The sequence below is a fragment of the Molothrus ater genome, chromosome 4 (genome assembly GCF_012460135.2).
Source record: "Molothrus ater isolate BHLD 08-10-18 breed brown headed cowbird chromosome 4, BPBGC_Mater_1.1, whole genome shotgun sequence".
In the NCBI taxonomy this organism is placed as follows: domain Eukaryota; kingdom Metazoa; phylum Chordata; class Aves; order Passeriformes; family Icteridae; genus Molothrus; species Molothrus ater.
Window position 1 is genome coordinate 14,686,916 of NC_050481.2, and position 25,921 is coordinate 14,712,836.

Consider the following 25,921-nt stretch of genomic DNA (forward strand, 5'->3'; position numbering starts at 1 on the left):
AAAGCAGAGGGTGAGAGAATTCCCCACTACACTATAAAAGAATATTTTAAAAATTATGCTTACAGCTTCTTTTCCATCCAAGGCTTCCATCCACAGCCTCCTGTCTTCCTCAGAAAATGCCTGCATGGTGACAGGAACTCCAGGCCTGCAAATGTACCAACAACATAAGGTAACCGCATTCATCAACAAGTAAAAAATGCTTCTCAAATTCTATTTCCAACTACAAGCAAAAGCCCATTGTCCTAAAAGTCAGGGTTCATTTTCTTTTGCTTAAATAATAACTGAACACCACTGATCTTGAAAATAAAAGATATAGAAGTGATACATGCAGTAAGAAATAGGGAAAACAGGAGGAAAAAGGAAAATTAATGTAATGCAAACTATTTGAAATAGCTAATTGTTGATCACCTGCTGATTCCTACACTTGCTGGAGTTACTGAATTTTGTGAATTGTAAATAAACTTGCACTTGCACTGTTGTTAGATGAAAAATGGGATTTGTTAACTCTATATATAATCATCTTTAAAGCAGCAACAATGATCATAGTTTGCAACCATTCAGTTCTTTTCACTAAATTACAGTTGTCAAGGTATCAGAGGATCAAACTAGAAGCAATACATCAAACTCAATATGTGCTGCATGAAATATCATTTATATGTCTTCAAAATAAAGTCAAAGGAAACAAAACCTTCTCTCATTGTCCTATATTGGAAAAAAAATTAAATCTAGGTAGTATTTCAGAAGGATAATGCTCTTTATCAATAAAGTAACTTTTTCCTATCCTAGAAGACCTCTGCTCTTTCCTTAAGATTTAAATTTCCCTACATTTGCTTCAAGACACCTTCAAGTAAACATGATGGAGTACAGAAAAAAGTATCACTTCCCAGAGATTTAACCAGAATCTTAGCACCCTGAGAGCCATAAATATCAGAATTTAAAGAAAACACGGCCATCTCAGCATTCCTGTTGAAAGAAAAATATGCAAATTTTAGCTAGCTCAAAATTATTTTAGCTAGCTCAAAGTTATGCTTAAGTCACACACAAGATTGAATGTTTGCTACTTAAAAGTCTTCCTAAAATTTTACAACCTTGCCTCCTCTCAAAGCATAGTACTGGAGAAAATCCCATGCCCAGCTGTCAATCCCTGTGCTATTTTTTAACTTGGACAAGCTGAGGGATAAGTGTGCCCTGAACTGATACCAAGGAAACAAGCTAATGGCCTGCAGCACAGAACCAATCTCCATGGGAACATCTCAGCACTACACACATATATTATTAAAAGAAAAATGTCTGATATCAAGGTCACAGCAGATCAAATTGTGTCTATTATATCAAGAGAGAAAGAGGAACTAGATTTTTCCCCCTTTTACCAGAGAAGAGAATGAAAAAGTGTTTTGCAGGATCAAGGAAACCCAGCTCTCCATCCACCTCTGTATAAACTCCAAATACCCCACTGAGCAGATGACACACAGAGGCGGACAGACTGACATTTCTCACGCTACTTTTCAGCAGTTTTATCAGACTCAGTTTGAAATCTGTTATCCCTACTGACCAATCAATACACTGACCCAAGAGGAGCTGATGCCTGGAGTGTAAATCTTTATTTCATTTCATACTGTTGGGACACAGCGTTAGAATAGCTAAACCTCATCGTCCTCAACTCAAAATGCAAGTTCAAACCATGCTGTAGAGTGACAAAAAAGCATCAACTGAGCTGTAAAAGAGCATCTTTGCATCTGCCATGTGGGCTAGAAGGTTTCTGATGCAGTGGGAGTTTCACATCCCTTTACCCATTGCTTGTTGTAGGAATGAACATACCTCTGGCCAGTCTGACTGGTCACACAACCTCAGCACAGATGCTGATTAGAGTTTGAGCACATAATCACAAACATATCTGCAGACCATGAGCCATCACAGGACAGGGGGGCCTGAGAGCATTGACCCTGCTGCTTTTGAAGTGAAAAACACTAAGAATCTGATGCAAAAAAAAAACCCAAAAGCCAATAAAACTTGAAGACCTACTAAATAATAAGTTAGCATGTAGTTAATTGGTGTAAAAAAGGAGAAAACATATAGATTAAAATCAGCTTAGAGGGGGTGGATGCAAAAACTCAGCAGCAATTCAGTAATTTTTATCTAACATTTAATTCCAGATACAATCCATTTCTGGACCAAAAGAACGTAGCATTATCCTGGCCTAATTTATTTGGAGTACCTTATGAAGCTGGATACCCTCACCTTCATAAATGAAGGAAGACTAGAACACTGTTGAAAGACAATGTTTATCAAATTTTGAGGTCCTTTAGAGAAAAAGATTAGCAAGTCTTTTCTTTAGAAATAGAGCAACAAGTGATGCTTCAAAAAGACAGTGGCAACAACGTTCTAGATGCAGTGGATGATTATACCAGGCACAAGAAGCCTCAAAATCCAAATAACCTTATTTCAATCTGAAAATGCAGCATATGTCCTCAGCAGCCTATCATTTTGGAACACAGGAGTGACAATGTGGTCATGACTAGGTAAATTATTACTGCAATCAGTCTTTCACCACAGCTGTATGTGCTTCAATTTAAGCCATGTTTCTTCACTACGATAGCTCTTAACAGCGCCTCTTAACTCTGTCTGTGCTTTTCTTTAATGTGAGCTCAGGCAATGTCTACATTTCAGTTCATTTCCTCTCTGCTTTTGCTACACACAGGTGAGGTAAAACCCAGTGAGCCATGGCAGTGCTTGCCTGCTCCTCAAGTGACCATTCCCATTGGATCTCTGACTGAGGATTGAAGAAATCAGAAGAAAAGACAACAGTAATTTTGCAGTAGTTTTAATTATACCTCAAAAGAGTTCTTCTAGGGTGCTTCACAAGCTTACCTGTCTGAAGCTTCTAAGTCAAAACAGAATCGCCTGTCTATTGTATCTGCATTTCTTTTGGTACAATATGTAAGGACAAAGAGTTCCGCATCACCCTGTGAAAAGAAAGTTTTTATAAGCTTGACCCAGTTCTTGTAAGTTTTATAAGCTCCAGCAAGCCAGCTGTACAAGGCAAGTAAGGTAAATTCATATTGAATGGCAAAAGCTGTACTGAAAACTGACACTTGCAAAAGAATCCGCCCATGTTTGCAGTTCACTTTTCTACTCAATAACATAAATTCTATGGTCATTTCTGGGACATAAATCTAAAAATATTGAGTCCATTTCAGCTGGTACTTTACAGAATGACTCAACACCACAGTAAGTTAAACTAACAAAAATATTTTGCACTGGTTACAATATAAACACTCAAAGAGACTTCTCCCATTTTATGTCAGCCACAGTGATTTCTATAGTAAAGGCCATAGTAAAGGCTACACCAAAGAGAACAAAGGAAGTGCTCTTTACTGTCTGTAACATGTCTTACAGAACCAACTCTCTTTCTTCTAGACCAACACCAGGATCTTATTTTAGCCAGGAATCACAAACTCATCTGTGAATGCTGCCTGAGTTGTACCAGATTAAATCAGGATTAACTGCATATTTTAATTATTTTTTGTCTTATTCGGCATCCCCAGACATAGAAGGCTGTCACTGAAGGAGTAACTGCAGGAATTTCCAAGTAGGAGGTCTTTTAATACAGCAGAAATGGCTTCACAGGTGTTTTAGAATGCTGAATGCTCAGCCACATATACTATATACTCTACTAACTAAAATGGCTTATTACAACTAGGGCAAATTAAGATAAAAAATTCATAGATGTACTGAAGTGATTAAGGAAATCAAATACTACTGATTTTCAGTACATCAGGTTTTCCAAAGCTTTTGAAAGATTCTTCCAAATTCAATATATTCGTAAATACACAGAGTCCTCAAAATTATGTAAGTCATCTCCCCTCTGCTGAAACTAATAGGGTATAATAACTTGATAAAATTCCAACAACATGATCTCCTAACCAAATCTGAACACAGGGCAGGGTGCTGCATTTACAGGCATATTGACTCAAGCCTTAGTTTCCAGATTCAGATATCCTTTTTCTTTGCAACAAAATGCATTTTTTCCCATCAATATAGGGATACAATATAAAATTGTATCCCTACAAATACATTCATTTAATGTGTCATCTTTAAAGGTAATCAATTCCCAACTATTTCAGTAGTTTAGCCATTTAAACATAAACAAAGTCTTGGGTCTTGAATATTTCAGATGCTTTTAAAGATAGCTGAAATTACATTCAGTTATCAGTGCAAACTATATTCCTATCCACTTTTCTAGTTCCACTTCTAGCATTTAAATCTCCAAAGAAAACTCTGAATCATTTAATAAAGAAATTTCAAGGTCTGTTATATTTTCCTGATTTATATTTTAGAAAGTTAAAGACCTCATAAACAAGATTCTAAATGGTGAAACATTGCATGTTATCTGTGCCAGTTCCTCTGCTCTCCTAAAAGGATGCAACTGAAAAGTCTGGAGAATTCTTATCTATTAATAACTTAATAGAAGGTTAATGTCCTTTGGGTTAATGTCCTTTAATGGCAGACTGAATTGCATAAGGAAAGATGAAAAAAAGGGGCAAGGAGGGTAGAGGGGGAAAGTACTTGACAAATCTTATCTGACACATTCTCTGATCTTAATACAGGACAAGTGTAAGAGTAGAATACATAAATATACATACAACTTTGCCTCCTGATCTGTGTTCAAATGGGATCATGGAAAACTTCTTTGTCTCTTTCCTGTACATGCAATAGTGCTTCACCCAACTGGAACCAAAGGGAGCAGGCCCTACATAACACAAAAGCAATCAATAGTATGTACTTTTTCCAGTTTTTGCATTCTCCTCTCCTGCTTTCTAAAATGATACTTAAGAGCCCTAGTTAATTCCTAATAGTGCAGTATTTAAAGCAAAGGTACAAATTAAGAATATTATACAACATCATACTAATGTTAACCACTGCTTATATTCTAAAACACAATGCATGTTGTACTTCACCCTTATGCTTAATGACAAATGGAAAGAATTATTAATATATCTTTCTCTCTCTGTTACAGACAAAATAATTTTTCCCTATAAAGTAAATACCCCCTTGAGACTTTATTTAGAAGAACACAGAAAGCTAGGTTTATACTTGGTAATTTGAAGCTAAATAACCACAGATTACCACACTTCTGTTACAAGTTCTAAACAATCTCATGATTAAGGTCTGATCACACCAGAACTCTCTCCTATTAATCAGTGCATACCCTAGACAGAAGACACTCCCTTTAGAGCCCAGCTTACTGCAAAGAGTATTGCTGAGATTTGCACCATAATGCCAAGTGTTCAAACTTGTATTCTGACCCTTTCTATCTCTGCACTTCTATTACTTAGCTTTTCCTAAAAAACAGGTCTGCAAATGAATCTTTTCACTCTATAAGGGCAAACATCTCAAAAACATGATTTATGCAAAATGTTTTAAAATAAATAATAAATTACAATAAATTGTCATTCCTTGAGCAACAAGAGCTCTGCAGCTTGTTTGGCTTTTTTACTAGTGTGAGAAAGATTTATAATTGTTTGAAGTGTTGACAGGATATGATTTATGCAACATGCACCTTCACAGCAAGAATTTTAACACCAGCTACCTAACATATAGTCTGCTTTATTTGACCCTATCATCACAATTAGGTAATGAAAGTGTATCAATGAATCAAGGAAATGACACTCAATTTCATCATATTCAACAAGCCAAATTTTCAGAGGCTAACTTGACAACTCATCTTGCTGGCTGAGAACAAATGTTTGACAGTTCTAGAGGGGGTCATCAGTAAGGGATTAAAAATAAGATCAAATCCATTCTTTCGTCAAACAAAACTTCCCTGAATTCAGTCACTTTTACTAAAACCTGTCACATTCTCAGCTCAATATTCTTTTTATGAGCCAGAGTAACAATGCTGTTAAAAACTTTGAAAATATACTTAGATGACTCTTTAATCAACAGTAAATTCTTTGGATCATCATGTTACCTGTAGAGACAAGACTTGCCCATATGCCCAATATGTGCACTGTGGAATACAAAATACACCTTACTTTTTTCCTGGACATAGAGGTAGCCTTCCATCGTGAAGTGATTTGCTCTTTTATGTTCCTGAGGATTTCTTCTGATCTTGTTCATGAGCTCCTCTACCTCTGACCTAGTTCCTTCAAAACGATTTCGTGTCTAAAACGAGACAGCAAAAACTCTTTGGTAAGGAGAGTGGAAGAAAGACTTTTCCTGGCTGATAGGAGTCATGTACTGGGTTTGCACAGCAAGGCTACAGAGAGGGCTTCTGTGAGAAGGTGATAGAAGCTTCCTCCCTGTCCCATGGAGCCAGTGCCAGACAGCTCCAAGACAGGGCAGCCATTGGCCAAGGCTGAGCCCATCAGTGACCATGGTAGAGCCTCTGGGATAATGTATTTAAGAGGGAAGAACCACACAATGCCAAATGGAGCCAGGGAATGGAGTGAGAGTATGTGAGAGGAACTCTCACATACTCTCACTCTGTCAGCTCTGCAGACCCCAAGGTCAGTGCAGAAGGAGGGGCAGGAGATGCTCCAGGTGCCAGAGCTGAGATTCCCCTTAAGTGCCTGTGGACATTGGATAAGTCCATGGAGGGCTGTCTCAAGTGGGAGAGACCCCATGCTGGAGCAGGGGAAGAGTGTCAGGAGTCTTCCCCCTGAGGTGGAAGTAGCAGTAGAGTGTGCTGAACTGACCATAATCCTCATTCTCCTGCACCACTGAGGGAGAAGGGAGGGCTGATGCAAAGGCGTGTTTAAGATTTGGGTTTTCCTACTCCAATGTGGTAATGAATTAAACTGAATTCTCCCAGTCAAGTCTGTTTTGCCTCTAATAGGTCTGCAGTTGGTTTCCCTGTCCTGTTCTTGATCCACAAACTCTCCAGCTAAGGAGGGCAGTGAGAGAGCAGGTTTAGAGAGGGCAGAGATAGAGCAGCAGGCCTCTGGCATCCAGCCAGGGCCAACCCAACACAAATAACTACAAAAAGAGACAATGATACAGGCCATTTTAGGACATTTAGTCTTAAAGCATAATTCCCATATATGTGTTCACTCTCCAAGTTTTCTGATATTCTTCAAAAGTGAGGTTTAGATATCAGCTGCTGTGACTGTGGAAAGCACACTAAGACTGCCAGAGTAGGTTTTGAAACAATGCACTGACCTGTTCAGAGAGAAGTGAAATACTGAGTGCAAAATTAATTTGAATATTGAAATTTCCTTAGAAAAATATCACTACATATATTGGCTTAATTTGTGAGACTCCTACTTGTTGTCAGGAAGTAGAGGATTTTCTGTGGTAATTGAGGAAAAACTGTCAGGAAGGTCATCAACAGTGTATACAGACTGAGACTATATATGTGCCAAATGTTTGGACCACACATAAGCAGAAGCATGCAAAAGCAACCTAAAAAAACTTGAAAGTCCAGTTGATTATTATTCCTGAATGTCACTTATTCCAAAGTCTGCAAGCAGCAGGAAGAGAAATATTTATCAGAATATTAGCAAAAACAATCAGAAAGTAACCATGCCACCCACAAATTACATGACAGGACTACACGAAACAACAGAGTAGCTCACAATCTGACACAGGAAACTCTTTGGTTTGGTCTGAAAAACACTGGTAATTGGTAAATGAGCAAATAAAACCACAACAATCATGGTAGTAACTGGTTTTATCTACATATGCATCTGTCCAAGCTGAAAACACTGAAAAACACTTTAAAATCCAAGCTGGTACACGTGTTTTGAGGAAAGCACATAGTTCCAGATGCGTGCTTATGTGCCTTTTTGCTTTCTGAAAGCATCTTTATTTTTCTGAAAATTCGGCCTCATCTGTTTTATCTTTTCCCCAGGACAAGCATACAAGATAGCACAACTTTTGGAAGAATCAGCTTTCTAGAGCTGGGGCTACAAGGCTGGGGTCAGTCTTTTACTTTCTTTCATTTGAGGGGAGGAGATGGGCAGTGAGAGGAAGGCAGGGTTTGTGGTAGGGTGGGGAGAGAAAATTCATAGGATAATTCTCACATTAAAGACAACCTGAATAAAAGGAAAGGCAACTACTACAGCTATACTGGCAACTCTTTAATCACTCTCCATATCCAGCTAGGCTGTCTGTACTGGATCTTGTACCCTTCAATTTCTAACCCATCAATCCAGTGTTCTGCCAGCAGCTCAGCTCTACCACAGGCGGACCCCAGTTCTTTTTTCCTTTGGGATGTCTTGCTGGTCTTCAGCACAGAGGAGAATGTGTCATGTCCTCTCACAATCTTTTCAAATGCTTCCTTCTGTTCTCCTTTTACCTTGGATAGTTGTTGAGCCTTGCTCTGCCTTCTCTCTACAGCCTCTATCTGTCCATAAAACTTGAGCTGCAAAGCTCAAGCTCTTCGGAATCTGGTGGGGCACAGTGTGCTGCCATTCAGTCAATTGAAAATGCAGCTGCTGAGATTAGCTTACTTTATCACTGCTCATCACTTCTTCAGATCACTCCACTGGCTCTATTCCATCTGCATTCTGAAACCCAGCTCTTCAAAACTGTACCAGAGTTTCCCTCTCATGTTTCAGCTGGCATCAGTTCCCCTCTAAGCTGCTCCTCACTCTGTCAAGCACACAGAAGAAGCAAGTCTGGCCTGACATTTTCCCCACAAGCACCGACTTCTGCTACAAAAGTCTGATTACAAAGTTACCACTAACCAGTTCTCTTTCTCAAACCAAACAACAGCTCAAAAGGAAACTTGAAACTTGAACATACAGGAAAGAAAATGAAAGGAATGGTATGGACACTGGACACGTGAATCATGTCAAATCATGTCACTATGCATTACAACAGCTGTAATCCTCCCTTCCACCTCACTGCTAGTTAAGCCATTTCAAAAAACAGACTGTCCTCTCCAAGAAGTAGTTTCTGTGTCTTAATTCCAGGTGCCCTCAGAGGTCAACAAAACAAACGCACCACCAGGAACTGATTGTTTGCAGTAAGGTGTGTGGTGTGCTTCCTACCAAGAGGCCTCTAGCACACCCAAGTTCCTCTGAGCAAGATTTATTCTTCATAAATCTCAAGGAAGCAAACAGACCATCTGACTAGTAACTTTCAGTCCCACTGCTCCAGTCTTCACCTTGTTTCCTGCTCTCCCAGTCCAGATCACACTGGGAGATTTGGGATGAGGGCACACTAAACTAGTGGTGGCCCCATTTGCCTGTCCTTGAAGGAACAGATCTTTTTGTCAAATAGGCAATGGGTGCCAACACCAAGTCTCCTTACACAGTTCTGCACCCCAAACCAACAGGGATGTTCTTGTTTGAAAGGGCTGCTGCAAGACAAACTCCGCACTGCTGTGACGAGCTGGTTTTCTTCCCTTTTCTTAGTTATGGGTAATGTAACCCTACAGGGAAATGACTCTCAGACATGACCACCACATATACTCAATTTCAAAGCACACCCAAAACACTGAGAAGTTAATCTTTCATTACCCATACTCTCAATTATCCAGTGTTTTATACATTTTAACAGACTTCATTCGTTTTAAATAATCCTTGCATACTTTCTATCTCCAAAAAAAAGTAAAAAAGGAGTGGAGGCCTTTTACTTCATGCTTGCTTTTTACAGTATTATTAGAAATTACAAAGGACTCACTAGAATTAGTGATGATTTGTTCAGTGATGTGGTTGGTTATCCAGGAGATGGCACCATATCCCCAAAATTCACAGGCAATGCACTCACATGGAACTCTTAAGGGTTGGCAATGAGATACTGCACATGCAGCAACTTCACCAAGTGATTTTACTCACAAAAGTAGACTCAACTCACATTTTGTATATTCATCTGCAAGGCCGTTTTGTAATGGTTGAAGTCTTTAGCAAGTTCATATCCCTGGTGATAGAAAGTGAACAAACCCTGAAAAAATGATAGCATCTGAAATAGAAAAAAAAAGACTCGTTAGAACAAAAAACTCCATTTTCTTCAATACAATTGCTGCACATAGGCTTTTTTGAAGGACAAATTACAAAAATATTATTTTAAAATAAATTTCCACTAATGCCTATACTTTATGATTATCTATGTATACAGACATTTTGGATGGTCCTGTCTTTGGAATTTCACAATTGATCTCTACTTTCCATTTGACCATAGGAAATGTACATCCCATGTTCCCAAACTTTCCTATGTAACTTTTTCCTACAACTGCTCTGATACCAATGATGTCTGGAACACATATTTGTGCACAAGGAGGTAATGAGCATTCTGTCTTTTCATCACCATTTCCCTGGTCATTGCTGTCTCTGCTCACGACCACTTGGAGATGACTGTCCCATCTGTCACATCTGCTTTGCTGCAAGAAGGAAGCTTTGCCCATTGCTGCTTTTTGTGCACAGATCTGACCTTCTGTCAGAACCAGCAAGTGACCCATTTAGCATATGCTGACTTTAGTATTTCAATTTAAAAGAGCAAACAAGTTGTACTACACTGGAAGCAGCATGAGGTGTAGTCCTGTCTAACTCTCCTGTTTAGTCCAGGTTGTTGGAACAAAGCAAGTGAGACATTAAAGAACAACTCTCCAAAGAGAGCAAGCCAAAGAATGTATTTAATCAAAGTCTAAAGTCATATAGCAAATAAAGTATTTTCAACAAATGCAAAAAACACCCGCATAAATTTTAAGTATTTTAATTTTAAGTAAAGGAAGTAAGAATTTGGTACAAAACTTTCTAGTGTAGTGTAAACTTCAATTAAAAATTAGGCAACATAAAGTACAGCCCCATCCAGAAGGAGCTTTCAGAAATGAGAAAGGGACATGTTGCAAGAACATAATTTGAAGATTCAATTTTTTAGTCTGGCTCTGAGGAAACTTCAAACAGTCTGAAACACAATAACCAAATGCAAAACTATTTAGGGTTAGAAATATATTTTTTAAAAAAAGAAAAAGCCAACATATCTACACCAGAAAAATGCCACACAACCTCTCTTTTCACATCCTTTTGCCTTTCAATGCTAATATAATTGCAGCAATTTATTCCCCCTTAAGTATTTTAGCATTTTTTTTCATACAGGAATGATCTCTATCAGAATAGACAGTTCTTAAAAACTGCTTAATGACCAGCTATTTTGATTAGGGTCATTTGAAATTTTTCTTTCATTATTACATTAAAGCAATTGTATCAGAATAAAAGGACAAACTTGGCCCAAAAGCAAAGACTTCAGAGCATGAGAGAATGGAAGTTGCTTCCACAATCCATCCTCCATTTATTCTCAGTTTATTACACTTACTGTTCTCTTGTTGTTTGATAAATTTGTATTTAAAATACCAAGCTACTGTACATTTCAGAAACCTTTTATAATAAGTTCTTCTCATAGATTTAAGAAAGTCTCATCAGGGCATGCAGCATTTCCACCAAAATTAAATTGAACTCCTTGATTTCTGCATAGATTCAACTGCAAGTGAAATTAAACATATCAGGCTACCCAGGAACAGGCAGCACCTTCCTAATTGATTTATATCTGCAATTCTTTACTAGCAGGACTCTGAGCCCAACCTTCATAATCAAAATTAGATTCCTTGCATTAGTCAGCAATAACATTTCATTGATTAGAAAACTGAAGGCAAGAATCTTGACACCAACATCTTCTTGACTCCTCTATTCTATCTCACAATGTGCATTGAGGTTTTTAGAGTACCACAAAAGGTTTCACACATTTTCTGAAAATCAACATCAGTGGGTCCAAATCAGTTCTTATTACTGAGGTACGATTTGACATGCCTGGTTAAATTTATCTGCACTAGGAATCTGTACAGATGTAACAAGTTAGTTTAAATTCTGTTAAGTCACTCAATTGGTTGTGTTTTCCAGAAAGCAAAGCTTGGCTTTTGCCCAAATGCATTCTTTCTCCATTCCCTGTGAAAGGTAGAGTAGGTTGAATTCCCTGATACTCACAGGCTCCACACACTCAAATTTCTTCCGCTCCTGGATCTCCTGCAGCTTGCACACGTACTCAAGGGACAGCTCATAGAAGTGTTTTCTGTTCTGCTCCACTTGGTTATCTGCCTGCACACAGAGCACACCTCATGAAGTTTCACAGACACTGTGCAGACAGCTTCAGGATAACACACACAAAGAAGTGGCAAGCAGATAACTTTTACCATATTTGAGGGATTTGTTACAACATAGATCATTTATTTACTTTTAAACAACAGCAGCAATTCCCTTTCAGTAGGTAACATATGTTGCTTTGAATCATGAGGCTAGACTTTTTAGAAAAATTCCAGCAACACCTCTTTAAGCTTCTTTTCTAGGGAATCCAACTTTTAACAGCATTGCAAAGGTACCTGTCCAAACAGAGAGTGGGAGCTAAGAGCATCATCCATTGGAAAAGGGGGAAATCATCTCTCCAATCAAATTAAGGAAGAAAATGTTATTTTTGAAAACTACAGTGCTGGTGCTGTAAATTTTACCCTATAACCCAAATAACTGCTGTTAAATAGCCAGAATGTTGCTGTACTCATCCCACACCTGTGTTCACTCTCACTGGCAAGAAATGCAATGGAAAAAACGTTCACTTATTGGTACAACACTCCACAAGTTTCCCCAGAGCATCCAGTGTCTAAAAATGCAGCCTTTCTACCTGCAGCTGATATTTAGCACAGCTTTGCAGAAATGCCAACACCATATTGATGCTGAATAGCTACATTTCAGCTAACATCCATCTGCATATAAATAATTCACTTTCTAGCATCTACCTATTTTTTTATGAAGTGGTTATTTAAGGTACATGTAAGATTCATTCAAATTAATCTTAAAATTTAGTAATAGAAACTGTTATTTTAATAACATTAAAGGAAAGGTTACTCTAAGTAACTAACACTTAGTCTTTGCCCACAAAGATAATACAAAATGCATCTACAGTGAATTGCCAAAGGAAGTGGAAAAAGGGAGAGGTGAAAGGACAAGACTTACTATCAGACTCTCTCTTAAATACTGGGACTACATCCTTCAGGCAGAACAGTAACTGCTGTGCTTTAAGAGGATAAACCAAATTAGCTTTAAGACACTTTTGCCTTAAGACGTGCTTGGCTTTACTGCTCTGTGCTGGAGAACTCTCAGCAGTTAAAGGGGCATAACCACAAATGCCATTAAATAAATTAAGCCCTGATAAGTATTTCAGTAAGCAAATGTTTCAACAAGCCATGCCATTTTGATGCATCCCATAAACTGTGGAATTGTTTGAGTTGTCTGCCTACAAACACAGGAATTGTTTGAGTTGTCAGCTAAGCTTCTAATTATATACACATGAAGGGTACCACAACACCCTAGAAAGAGACTCTGAAGTGGATCTTTGAGGACATCTGGCCCACCACACAGTCCAGAATACTTTATCACACCTCTCAGTTTTTTGAGGCATGAGCCTCCCCACGCACCCAGCAAGCTGCATTGTAGTTTGTGTACTGCTGAAGGAAGACAGAAGTGAGAAACACACCGTGCCTCAGTAAAATTACAGGAATATCCCAGAACCTGGAGAGTTAAAAATTGTGTTTCTGTTAAGACACACCCCACAACATGGCACGTTTTTCATCAAATTTTTGTCAAATTTATCCCTGCACTATTTACTCCAGTCAGGAACTGACACAACTAAACATGAATAAAACTAAATTATATACATTATAATGCAACTATATATACCTGTTCTCTAAGTTTGTGCAAGAAATTGGTTCCGATCTCCTCTGACAACATGCCCTAAGGGCCTTTTTTCTTATACAGTTGTACTCCAAAATTAAACACATAAATGTGAGAGCCTGACTGAAGAATTTCAGAATTTTTGGTCATGAAACTTTGAAGGACATTTAAAACAAATCTATTTGCTCATTCTAGATTTTACACATGCTCTAAAGCTTCAGGCTATATTTGAGACAGCTTCAAAATGCCTCTTAGAGTCATTATGTATTTTTCCATTGAAGTTAGGTCTCATTTCAGATTTGATATCAAGAAACCCATATTTCATCAAGTGATCATAATCAGCCCTTTATCATTTTGTCTGCGTCAAGTTGTTTGGCAGCTGATCAATTTGACAAAAGTACAGGTCCTGACACATGAGCCATGCCCAATAACTTCACTGGGACAGCTCAACTCCCCAAAAGACATTTCTTTACACATTTGAGGGTCTATGTTGCAAGTGCAGCATGGTGAAGCGACATCTTAGTGAAACTCAAGAGTAGAGAAATTCCAGGGTAACTTTGCCAGTAATATTAACCATTGTTATGAAAAATGGCATAGAATGTTTGGGGTGGGGTAGAGGGCAGGGACAGGAGTTACCTCTGAGGAAAACATTAAGGTTTTTTATAGTCTAAACATTAATAATTCTGACACAATTACATTTATCTGGGAAAAAAAGTCCTTTTGGCTACAGCAAGTCTCTACAAGATTTCCCAGCAGTCTTCACACATACTATTTGCCATTGCTCCAGAAATAAAAACTATTACAAATAAGTTGATGATGATAATAAACCCAGAGGGAACCAGAAGGAATGCCAGGCAAAACAAATCTATCAAATTGTCAACAAATTTTTTATAGCACTACTCAAAAAAACCCCAAAACAAATCTTCAAAACATGAGAAAAAGCAAAGGCACAAACCCACTTTATTTGGAAATAAAAGTCTTGCTGTCCTCTGCTGTAAGTGCTAGCACAGGAGATTCAGTCAATACTCATAATGCAATGCAAATTACATGAATGGTAAAGGCTTTTAAGAAATTCAGAGTTTTTCACAGTATGTTTGCACTTCCCTCTTCCCCAATTATATATGAAAAATTATATGAGACTCAGTGCCTCATACACACAAAACCCTTGATTCAGAAAATGGTGGAGGTACTAAGTTCAGCAAATATTGGTTTTCTCACCAACCTTTCCAGATGAGAAAATTGGTTTGTTTTACCACTGAGAATGCTGTTTCTGCATTCCAAAGCCTTTGGCCTGCATTAAAAAAGAGAGGCAACAATACCTCTTGTAATTGTAGCTCTTTCTTCTTAGCTGATAAATTCAAATGTTTTTCTAACAAACTGTAGTTCTTCTCTGTCTCTTTATCAAACTTCTTCTTTTCCTCCTAGATACAGAAACAAAGTAGCAACCATGTCAATATAGAAGTGTACTATTTTTCTTCTTTTAAAATTCTAGTTCATCAGGAACAAAGAGAAAAAAAATCATAGCTCCAGAAAGCAGAGAAAAATATGCTTCATCTCATTTTAAGAATTAATTTAAAGGCTAACTTGAAATGAAATCCCATTGCATCATTATGGTGTAGCTTATCACACAGATGCTTACATCTTCTAAGTCAAAAAAGAAAAAAATCTGGCCTCTTCTTGATTTATTGTATTTTTCATTACTTTCAGGCATCATCCACACCACCTTGTTTTTGAATAAAAGGCATTACATGGAAATATCAGTTTCACTGAAAAAATAACTTTTTAAAATTGACAAGGGAGAAGTTCCAACAGCTCGAAACCCAAAGGAAATACACCTCTATATTCCATAGGATTTCTTCATTTTAAAGCTATACAACAACCCCAGTGCTGAATTCCTATTTCTACCAGAGTTTTATTGTGCCCATGACAAAAACTCAATAAAAAGAAAAAATATCCATAAAACTTAATATCATAGAATCAAAAGAAAAACTCTCACCGACATGTAGGAATATCATTTGAACAATGCAAAACCGTTTCTCTGACCACCAAAAACAATGTATTAGAAGAAGGACAGTCATTACTTTTTTTAGGAAATCTGAGTTTCTGAATCTAATTTAGTAGAAGATATTGAAAAGCAAATTGATTCCTCAGTTCCACTGTATTAAGGCAAAAATCAGTATTCATGAATTCAACCAACCAGTTTTGAAGCTATTTTTAGCATATCTAATTGCAGTTGAAAATAACCTCAAATAAATAAAATCAAGTATTTAATTACATATTCAAGAACTGGCAGATTTAATAATCAGAAATATACTAGTTCAATTAAAATATTTTTCCTCATCCATAGATTTGAAATGACATTTAAATGTATTCTAACCAAACCCCTGGTTAAACTCTACAGACATAATTGCTCTTTTTTTCTCCTCTTAACCTTTGATTTTGAACACTACTATATGTACTGCATTAGAAGAGACACACATCTTTGCTCTCTGAACCATTCGATTCTGAAAATGGCATTACATTAAGGAGGCTGCTTAGGATTGCTTCTCAGCAAGGACTTCTACCAGAATTTTTTTCCCCCACTCTGACAGTCAAAATTTCCTTTAAAAAATTAGTCCTAAAAAATATTTGTTATCAGCTGAGAAACATGAACATATGCATATAGTATCAGGGTGATTAGAGATAACATATTAGCAACATGGGTAATTACGACCAAAGTGCAAGGAAATAGGTGAATCTTTGTGTTTATATTAGTAAAATTTCCATTGATGTGGTGAACATTTGAGTGCTCCAAAAAAAAAAAAAAATAGAATTCTCTTAACTTCTTAACAGGCAAAGTCAGAAACTTTACATACATAGCTTGGGATTAGTGCAGCAACACTTTTCAATAAGGGGTAATTCAATAATTGTCTCAGCTTCCAGTTCTATGAAGCTAAACTTTCCTCCCCTTCCTTTTTTTAAGCTTAACTCAGACCATTTCATCAGCAAAGGGATGTAAGATGCAGAAAAAATCTGAGGCAGCAGATTCAACTTTTATTTTGTAATGGTAGAGAATAAATCTTTCCTGAAGCAAATACTACACAATGTTGCAGATATATTTCATCACTAGATGCCATAGGCTGGTTTTCAGAGCTAAGCAGAGTTATATTTCCAATGTCAGTGTTTAGATTATATTGAATAAATATTCAGTTAAGAATATTCCAAGAGCTAAATATTTTTAGAGGGTTTTTATTTAGAAATTATATAATTATGTAAGACTTCTATTTAAAGGTTTAAATGCCCTTTTTGACAAAATTCTGTAAAAAAAAAGTTTAGATCAGAAAGAAAAGCTACAGCTTCACAGAAACAGTATGCAGGGACACAAGGAAAGAAACATCCATCCAAAAATAATGGGAGATATAGGCTTTGTGAACATAGTTTGTGTTAGAAGCATCGGGAAGAGAATTCTAACTAGGAAATGAGTGAAGACATGAGATAACTCAAAGCATTAGGAGTTCTCACCCCAAAACCAGCAATATTTTTTAACAACAAAAATACTGCTGAAATAATGCATTCATTGCACAGCTGCTTCTATGACAATCAGTTACATTCAGAACAAATTCTCTCTTTCCTTGGAAGACTGGCTATATTACAGATCAAGTTTTTATTGTGCGTTGGTTGGGTCACCTAATATACTTCTCTCAAGTCCATAAAATTGCACAAAGCTCATTGTACCATTGAGCTGAAAGGATTTATGTTCAACAGAGCATTTTCAGTTCATGAACACTGAAATCATATGCAGACATGTTAATCATTCCTGCCAAAGTCAAAATGCATAGTGCTCTCATAAGTGAAACATTGTCTTATCATCATGAAATATCACTGGTGATGAAGACATGAAATTGTAAAATAACCCATATGAAGGTATTTTGAAAATGCATTGAGTTTTACAACAGTAAATTTTAATAAAATGCTAGTTTCTTTCTTTTCTACTTTTTTTAATAAACACTTAAATTTCTCTTCCTTCTGCAAGGAAGGCAGACAGACACAAATTTGTCCTTGTTACTTTTATCCAAATCTAGTCTGTACTTAATACATAAATTTCACTTAGCTTTTTAAAAAAATATTCACAACTTAATGACAATCTTCAAAAAAATGACCAAATGCTTTTATCAAAAATACTTTCAATGAGATCTTGCCCTCAGCCTCTTCATCCCTATTATTCCCATGCATCCAGAGCCAGTGAGTTATTTATTCAAAACAAAAAAAATAAATAAAGGCAGTTCTCCCTTGCAGGTGGCAAAAATGTAGTTAAAAGCATATGGATGAGTGAGCTCCTTTAGGTAGTTAATATTTTTCAGCCCTTGATTGTGCAACTGCAGGCAAATACAAAGCAGAACAGGGTCACCCATTGGAAAGGGGGGGGCAGGCTGTTAGCAGAATTCTTTCTATTCCAGACAGAGCAGATAAGGGTGGTGGAGAGAAGGAAGGGAGAGGACACATTATTCTCTTCTTGACACATTCCATTTGTTTCTGAAGCAAGTTCTCAAAGTAGAAACAAAAAAAGTGTGAACACAGGAAGCATAAACAATAATATGTTTCTGCCAATTACATGTCATTATAAAATGCAATCCAAGTAGAGAAACAGAACAAACTTATAAAGGAAAAGAGGGACAAACCTTTACAGCTCCTAGCTGCTCTTTCCTAAATCTTTCCAAAGGTTTGATCAGAGTTTCAGTAACACTGATTGCCTAAAGAAAACAAAGCATGAATTAGGTTTCTGTAGCCAGATTGATGAGTCATGTCAGCATCCACAATAAAAAGTAAAAAGCAAGGAAGATCTGGGGTAAAATAATAGAAGCATGCAAGTTAGAACTTCTAACTCAAAAAAAAAATCACATCAGAGTTCATTCAAGCTTACAAAATTTCTTAATTCAATCCACTATCAGAAAAATTAAATTAAAAAAAATGCAAAAATTTCAGAAATTTCCAGGTTGCACCCAAAATTGCAACTGCTTCATTTGTAGCAGTCTTGCAGATCAGGTTGAAGGCCTCAATGACTGAACACCAGGATGACACAGAGGACAAATGAGCTTCATTAGGGGGATGCAAAGATATCTGCCACAAGAAGCACTACAGACAACTGTGTAATAGACCAGTGAGTAGCAAACAATAATCTTTTAAGACAGTTAAAGCCACTAGGCATTCATATAAATCTCCAAATAGTAACACACTTAAGTACATTAATAAGACCTTAAGCTAAATTATAAAATCAAAGAGGTGCAAAGTCAATAAACAAGAGGTTGAGATGACTGGGAGAGCATCCACCTGTGCATGTATGATAAAAAGTCTCATGGTCAATGCAAAAAGAAAAAAAGGAGGACACAATATTCCACCATAAGACAGAAAACTGTAGCTTATTAAATCTGCACAGCTACTAATTCACATGAAATTTCCCTGAAGATAGAGCAGGGTTCCATTTGGTGCAAACAAGACTTCTAATTTTAAAAATATTTGAAATTTCAGGAAAGGCTGGATCTTCTTGAACACAGCAGCAGCATGGAAAAGATGGCAAGAGTATTGCAGGTGAAGGAGAGTGGGGGGAGCAGACCTTTTGGTCTCTCCTAAGGCAGATCCACAGAATAAATCATGCCCAGCACTGGGCTTAGCACAGCAACTGGTCTGGGAGGCCAAGAGTTCAGGCAGAGCTCCCTGGAATCCCCCTAACATAGAACAGAAATCTTTCTCTCTCTTTCCTCCCCTTTCCCCTCCCTTTATAGTGAAAATCTTCAGATAAAACATCACAGGCTTAAACCAGCCTCCTGGAACACTTCTGAAAATTCTTATCATAAAACACACACGGGATGTACCCGAGACCTGGCACAACACAAATCTGAGCTGCTCCCACCCATCCCCGCAGCCATGAGGGATTACTGTGGGAGTCATCCTGCCAATTCACTGTAACCACAGCAACCCACATTTCTGCAGGGCCAGCACAGCACACCAACCTGCAGCTAAGTGGAAACCCAAAGGGCTGGCAAGTCTGGGCCAAACTGGGTGCTGCACAGTCATCCACATACCAGCTACATCCTAATTTCAGAGCACCTCTTCTCAGCACAAAACTCCCCTCTGCATCCAGTTCATGACTTTGCCAAAAACATCTTAAAGCACCCTTCAGTGCACCCTTGGGAGGAAGAACTCTCAAGTCAGAGTGGTGAGCCTGGAAACCTCACAATCAGTCCTTCTATACTGGAAAACTTCAAATTGTTCTCTGTTCTAACAAAGTGAAGGAGAAAACTCAGAGAGGATGGCACAAGCTTCCACAAGGTAGAGCACCACACTTCCTGGAATCTTAAAGCATTTAAAGGTAACAACTGAGAACTCACATGGTTAGAGGGTTAAAAATAATTAACAAATGACAAGTTGCTTATTAGTTTTTTTGAACATTTACACAAAAAAGTGTAAGGTTAACACGCATTGAATGTATGCTGAACACAAAGTCCAAATCAAAGGAAACCATAGCACCTTGATGTAACAAATGAAAAAAATACCAAAAAAAGGAAAATATATGCATAAAAGACTGTGCTTTATAAAACAGCAGGGCTGTAAAACACTTGTCCTGCTACTCCTATGCAGTATTAACCATGGGAACCACTACAGGAATTTGTTTGAAGCAGAAAATAATCTTTAAATCAAAATGAGATGTTCTCCTCAGCGACTGCCAAGAAGCAGATTCCACTGCTGCCAGAGGGATGATATGCCAGTAATTCTTTCATTAAAAGAAAAACAAGCTTCCCCTCCTTCCAAAAAAGACATTTCTCATTTTGCACAACTTAAACTTTTGTTAACAGATGTATCCCCAGGTGCCTGCCATGAAGGTACTTTTGATTTGTCACCCTCTTTGCTTTCTGTGCCTGGGTTAAATAACAGAACTCTTGATTACTTCTGGGTGGAGTGAGGTTTTGCAGAGCTTTGGTCATTCTCACAGAGCTTCATACCAGGCCATATATAAGAATGCAAGATGGTAAATTCAACAGTGAATTACAGAGATGTTCTTCTGACTGACCAAGCTCATAATTAAAATACCTCCAATACAAGATTAAATAGAGACTCATTCCTGCTGTTTTCCAGTACTCAGAATCCAGTGCTTGTCATGAAAAACTACAAAAAGATGTATTATTATTTATAGAAAAAAATTATTTACACTGCTATTCATTCTTAGCTTATTTATAACTCGGAAACTTAAAACAACTCTTTTTTTAAAACTGTAGATAACAAATTAGCATATAAGCAAAGGATTACCTAAATATATTTGTAATCATCACTTGTACTTGTCTTCAGAACTAGAATCATGTTAAAATGGAAAATTTCCAGCAAAAGTTAAACTAGGCATTTAAGTTGATTAATATGAAACTAGATGTTCCTTCCTTTTTCAACTTCTGTCTTGACTCTTACATTCATTTTCATCCCTCTTCTTCTCTAATCCTGACAGATTATGACAGAAATGTACTATTTGAAATGACATTTTAAAATCCCTTTTTTTACATCTCTCATCTATCCAAACCTCCATGAAACAAATATATATTCAATTATATCTGGCAGGCAAACTGTGGCACGCAAGTCATAAGTGAACCAATCTAACAAGGTCATGTCTCAGGTAACAGAATTTTAACCAGTCTTGTGAATGTCAGAGTCTCAGGAATGCCCAGAAATGTTTAACCCAATGTGCGCACGTGTCCCGGGCAGACAGTCCCAGACTGCTCACACTAGTCCTGCTCTGCTTACAGCACCTACAGAAAGGTCAAAGAATTAACCTGAACTTGAACATAAACCTGGCAACAGCAGCAATAAAGTCATCAGAGCCATCACCACCTCAGAAGATCACTCTATCCAACATTTCCCACATCCTGAAGTGTGCTGTCAGCTTTGTGTGTATCTATTTCAGATGCCTTTACAGAACTCCATTTGCTCAGCAGAGAAGTTGTACAGATCACAGATTATGGGGCCCCAGCCTCTCTTTCCAACTGCAGCCCTCAAAGGCACAGGCTAAATCCATTAGCAAGCTCATTCACAGCTGCTGGATACTTCCTCAGTCAGGTCAGCAAGACCCAACAGGTCACTGAGCAGCCAGTGGCACTCCACAAGATGACTCCATTTAGACTGTCACTTCTTCCCTTCCCAGAAAAGTCGGGAGTAGAGGTGTTTAAGAACAAATTACTTCCACCAATACCTCCCCCTGTGCACTGTTATCTGACAGAGAAGATCAGGCACCAGCATTCAATGCTCCTCTTGCTTTCTCCTGCAGTAGGCAGGAGCAGGTTTTCAAAGTTCCCACTCCCTTTCCAGGCACAACCAGGCTTATACTGCAGAGGAGGAAAGCTGCTTGCATGACCTGTGAAGGAGTAGCAACCCACAATAGCTCTCCTCAAAGTTCAGTGGCTAAAAAGGTTAAACCAACCTAAGTTAATCCAAGTTTGTTATTAGACAAATGCAGCACTGGCCTCCCAGCCTTCATCCTAAAAACATTCTTAGAGCTCAGCCTTTACTGGAAGCACTGGAAATTGCACACTGCTCATCAACAACTTGGTGGTGAGGTAAATACATATCCTGACTCTGCTCCAGTCTGAATTGACGCATTCTCCCATAAAGAAACACAGGTTTACTGAGAAAGAAGAAAAATTAAGCCATAAACAAACACCTTCCTGTAGACTGCACTGCAACATAGGAGTGCTGAGTTCCCAATTCCATCTCAGGAACTGGAATGCAGATTGGATGCCTTGCATAAATGAGGGGTTTTAGTTTCTGAGCATACCAACTCGACAGATTTATTTGTAGTCAGGAGCAGGATTGTTGGTTGTCCCTCAACAAAGCTATGAGGGAGGCCAACATGTCAGTAAGGCAAAGCCCATGAAACTGAGCAAGTGTCAATGAAACCAGATCTGGGAAGGAAGCTTTGCCTTAGTGAGTGCAACAGAGAAGGCAGAAAGGAAGACATACCTAGCAGTGACTGAATAACAAAATAGTTGACAGTGCTGCTAGATAAAGAAGTTCACTTTCCAATAAAGATATTTACCACTACAGCTCCTCTTCTACTTATAGAGGATACAGTTGTGTTTTCCCTAAGAAAATGCACAATTCAGCCTAATAAAAAAAAAAAAAAGCCAATTCTGATACCTCCAATGTTGGAAGAGAGAGAATATATAAAGATTATTATTTTCTCTAAAAAGCTTTCCTACTTCATATAGTGATTTGCTACTGAAATTTCTCAAAGCATTAAGTCATATGTCTGAAACCCTGCACAATTAAAATTTGCAGATACAATTCCACTACTGAAAACATCAGATGTTATTTGCAAAGTCTGAATCTCTATTCTTTCTTTTCCCATGAGAATATGATTTGCTCTTACACATGCCCCCAGATAGCTGCACAGCCAACCCCCCTGCCATCCCTACATAGAGAGTTCTCTCTCTATAACCACACCTCAGCACTGGTTTTGCATTTATCTGGAGCACTGATGACTGCAGACAGTGCAAACCACCCCCAAGGCTCATTATTTTGTTTTCAAATCAAGTTTTCTTCTAATAAACATGTCTGGATTTTCTCCCTGCTCTAGAGCTTTCCCTGTAGCTTTACAATCTTAGATACTGAAAGGGCCTCAGGCAGACATTGAGAATACAGACATAGGAGTTTTTTGGTTTTTAGAAGGCCTGCAGTACATAGACTAAAGGATTTTTAAGGAGGTCTCACAGCACATTAATACTTGTGTGTCTTTGCATGTGTGCAGAGGCTATAAAAAAGAAGTGACATCCATTACTGTGGATTCATTTGCTGTGGAGGAAACCATCTGGTAACAAGAGAGCCAGGGGGACCAGTGATACACCTCACCTAGAGACAACATATTTTGTTGAAGCACCAGGAGGCATCTGTAACAAAACACATCACCTCCCTCTTAGGTGTTCCAGAGAAATACCCTCAGGGTTTGGCAGGAAGACAAGAAGTTTCTCAAACTGTTCCAAGGGGAATTTCCTAGACCATTGAGCCACTGCCTGACAAGCCTCAATACAGGCAGAATCCTGTGCTCTGCACTTCTAATTCCTTCACAAGCAGCAGCCTTGCCTTACAGGAAATGCAACTGCTGGACTCATGAGTTCACCCTTCAACAGAAAAGTTGTTTCCTGTTCATCTCCTGGAAGTTCATCACTCACCTTAAGGACAGACAGCTAAAAGGGCCTCCTATGATCCATCTGCTATGCTGTGCCCTACTCTGAAACACTGCCCTCATTGATTCCCTTGTCATGAAACTGCTGGCCTCTAAAATCAGATTGGTATCATAAGGAAATAATACATAATTTCCTTTTTTTAAGAAAAAAGATAATTAAATAGACAGTGGGTTTTAGTAAAGATTATTTACTGAAAGCTATTTAATAGTCCTGTCTTCTGAGTAAGTTTATTTTTAGCAATACATTCCACTATAAAGCCATACAAAGCCATAATCATAACAAACAAGAAAACAAAATAACGAGAAACAGACTTTCACACACTGCAACAAATCAGCTTTCCCCATTTGCAGTGAAGGAAAGCTGGGGATAACTCCTCTAAGAAAGACCTCACCTTAGCAAACAGCAACACACCAGAACATGGTCTGGTTTCAATACCATAGACCTTGTATGTCCTGACCAAGCAAAAAGGCTGCTCAGAAAAGAAAAATGCATAATTCCCAATTTCTTGATGCATGGCAAAGCTCTTCACTGAGCAAAAAGATGCCTCTGAAAGTCAAGGAATCCAGCAGCAAACAACGGCATCAGTATTCAGTCAAGAATGAATTGCTCAATTGTCAGCGCTTTCCTCCAGAAGAAACAGTGCTGTTATTAACAACCAGCAAAATCCAAACTGGTGACAGCTTTACAATGCAAATTCCAAACATTTCCCAATGATGAACTAACAGAATGAAAATTCTCTAGTGAATGATGTTGATGCATGTGAGACCACAGAGTTATCTGGAAGAGGAAGCCAGTGGTAACAGGACTTGTCAGCTGTGTTCACTCAGAGGTGGGAGGAACACACCCAGATCTGGTTCTGAACTTTTTTTTCTATTGTACAGGCAAGTCATCTTTGGTTTATAGGCTGATGTGGGCAAGTTCATATGTAACCCACAAAACTATTTCAGAAGACTGTAAATGACATTCAAAACCCAACAAATAAATGAAACATTCAATGTCAGTAGCCACCAAATCAGAGTAAGATGTGGCTGAAATACTCATAGTTGTACCTTCGTGTTCCATATTTTGATAATTACAGGATTGTCATCTGGTCTCATGCCCAGCAGAGGAAAAGGGGAGGCTGGGCAATGAGATATGGCAGCAGATTTTTTGCTTGTTTCTAAAACTGGAAAATGTTCTATTAAATTAGAAAAATTGCACAGAAAAGACTGTAGATGCTGCAATTAAGGTACTCAAATGCTGTTCCTGAGACATGCTGTGCCTCTCTATCTGCATCTGAAATATTCAATGTACTGCTGGCAGCCTAATTTTTCAGAAGTGGTCAACAATTATGTCCTTTCCATTGTCTTGACAGATATATTTAGCAGTTTGCACTGTCAGCAGACTTAAAAGCATCTGAACATATGGAGCACTACATAATGCCTTGAACTCCTGTTGAACAGATCTTGAATGCATCACACATCTAAGACTACTGGGTACTTTTTTACTCCAGATCAGTGAGTCAACTGATTGCTCCTTCACACAGATTTCTTCAGATTACTGTCAAGAGAGATTAAGATTTACAAACCCCTAAATACCACACGAAGAGTGCCAAAGAAAAGATTAGAAAAATTAATACCACCATCTTCACAGTAGAGTCAGCTGCTGAATCGGATCCAGATACAAAAGTCACTAGACAAAAGGTAACAGAGTTAGCTATGCAGGAACACTGTGTGTTAAGTGAGCACTTCACCTGTGAAATAAATACTCATGCACTTCCATATCTTATCACAAGAGGTAGTTTAAGTAAGAATAAATGAGTAAATGTACATACATGTACAGATTATTTAAAGTATATCTTTAAACTTTTGAGTGTACACCTTTGAATGCTAACAACATCTTTTAACTTGTGAAAGCACTGAGAAACTGAGAAGCCCTCTCTCCTCCTTTTTTTTTTTAAGAAGTAATAAAAGAAAGACTAAAAGAGCGACTTCACGGGGATATTTCTTTAAAAATCCATAGAGAAACCGTTTCTTGTGATCCCGATATATACCAGGGAATAACTCTGCTTTTCAGAGATGT

At 37.9% G+C, this 25,921-nt stretch overlaps 1 protein-coding gene across 1 annotated transcript in view; it reads right to left on the reverse strand.

Moving 5' to 3' along the window:
• ARHGAP10 (Rho GTPase activating protein 10) overlaps nucleotides 1-25,921 on the reverse strand; it is a 138,029-nt gene that overhangs the window by 66,122 nt on the left and 45,986 nt on the right. The window contains exons 4-11 of the mRNA XM_036382758.2: nucleotides 18,320-18,391; nucleotides 14,981-15,082; nucleotides 11,925-12,035; nucleotides 9,805-9,909; nucleotides 6,036-6,165; nucleotides 4,644-4,750; nucleotides 2,869-2,963; nucleotides 64-145 (exon numbers count right to left, since the gene is read on the reverse strand). Coding sequence (XP_036238651.1) covers nucleotides 64-145; nucleotides 2,869-2,963; nucleotides 4,644-4,750; nucleotides 6,036-6,165; nucleotides 9,805-9,909; nucleotides 11,925-12,035; nucleotides 14,981-15,082; nucleotides 18,320-18,391 — 804 coding nt within the window. The remainder of the gene's footprint in view (nucleotides 1-63; nucleotides 146-2,868; nucleotides 2,964-4,643; nucleotides 4,751-6,035; nucleotides 6,166-9,804; nucleotides 9,910-11,924; nucleotides 12,036-14,980; nucleotides 15,083-18,319; nucleotides 18,392-25,921) is intronic.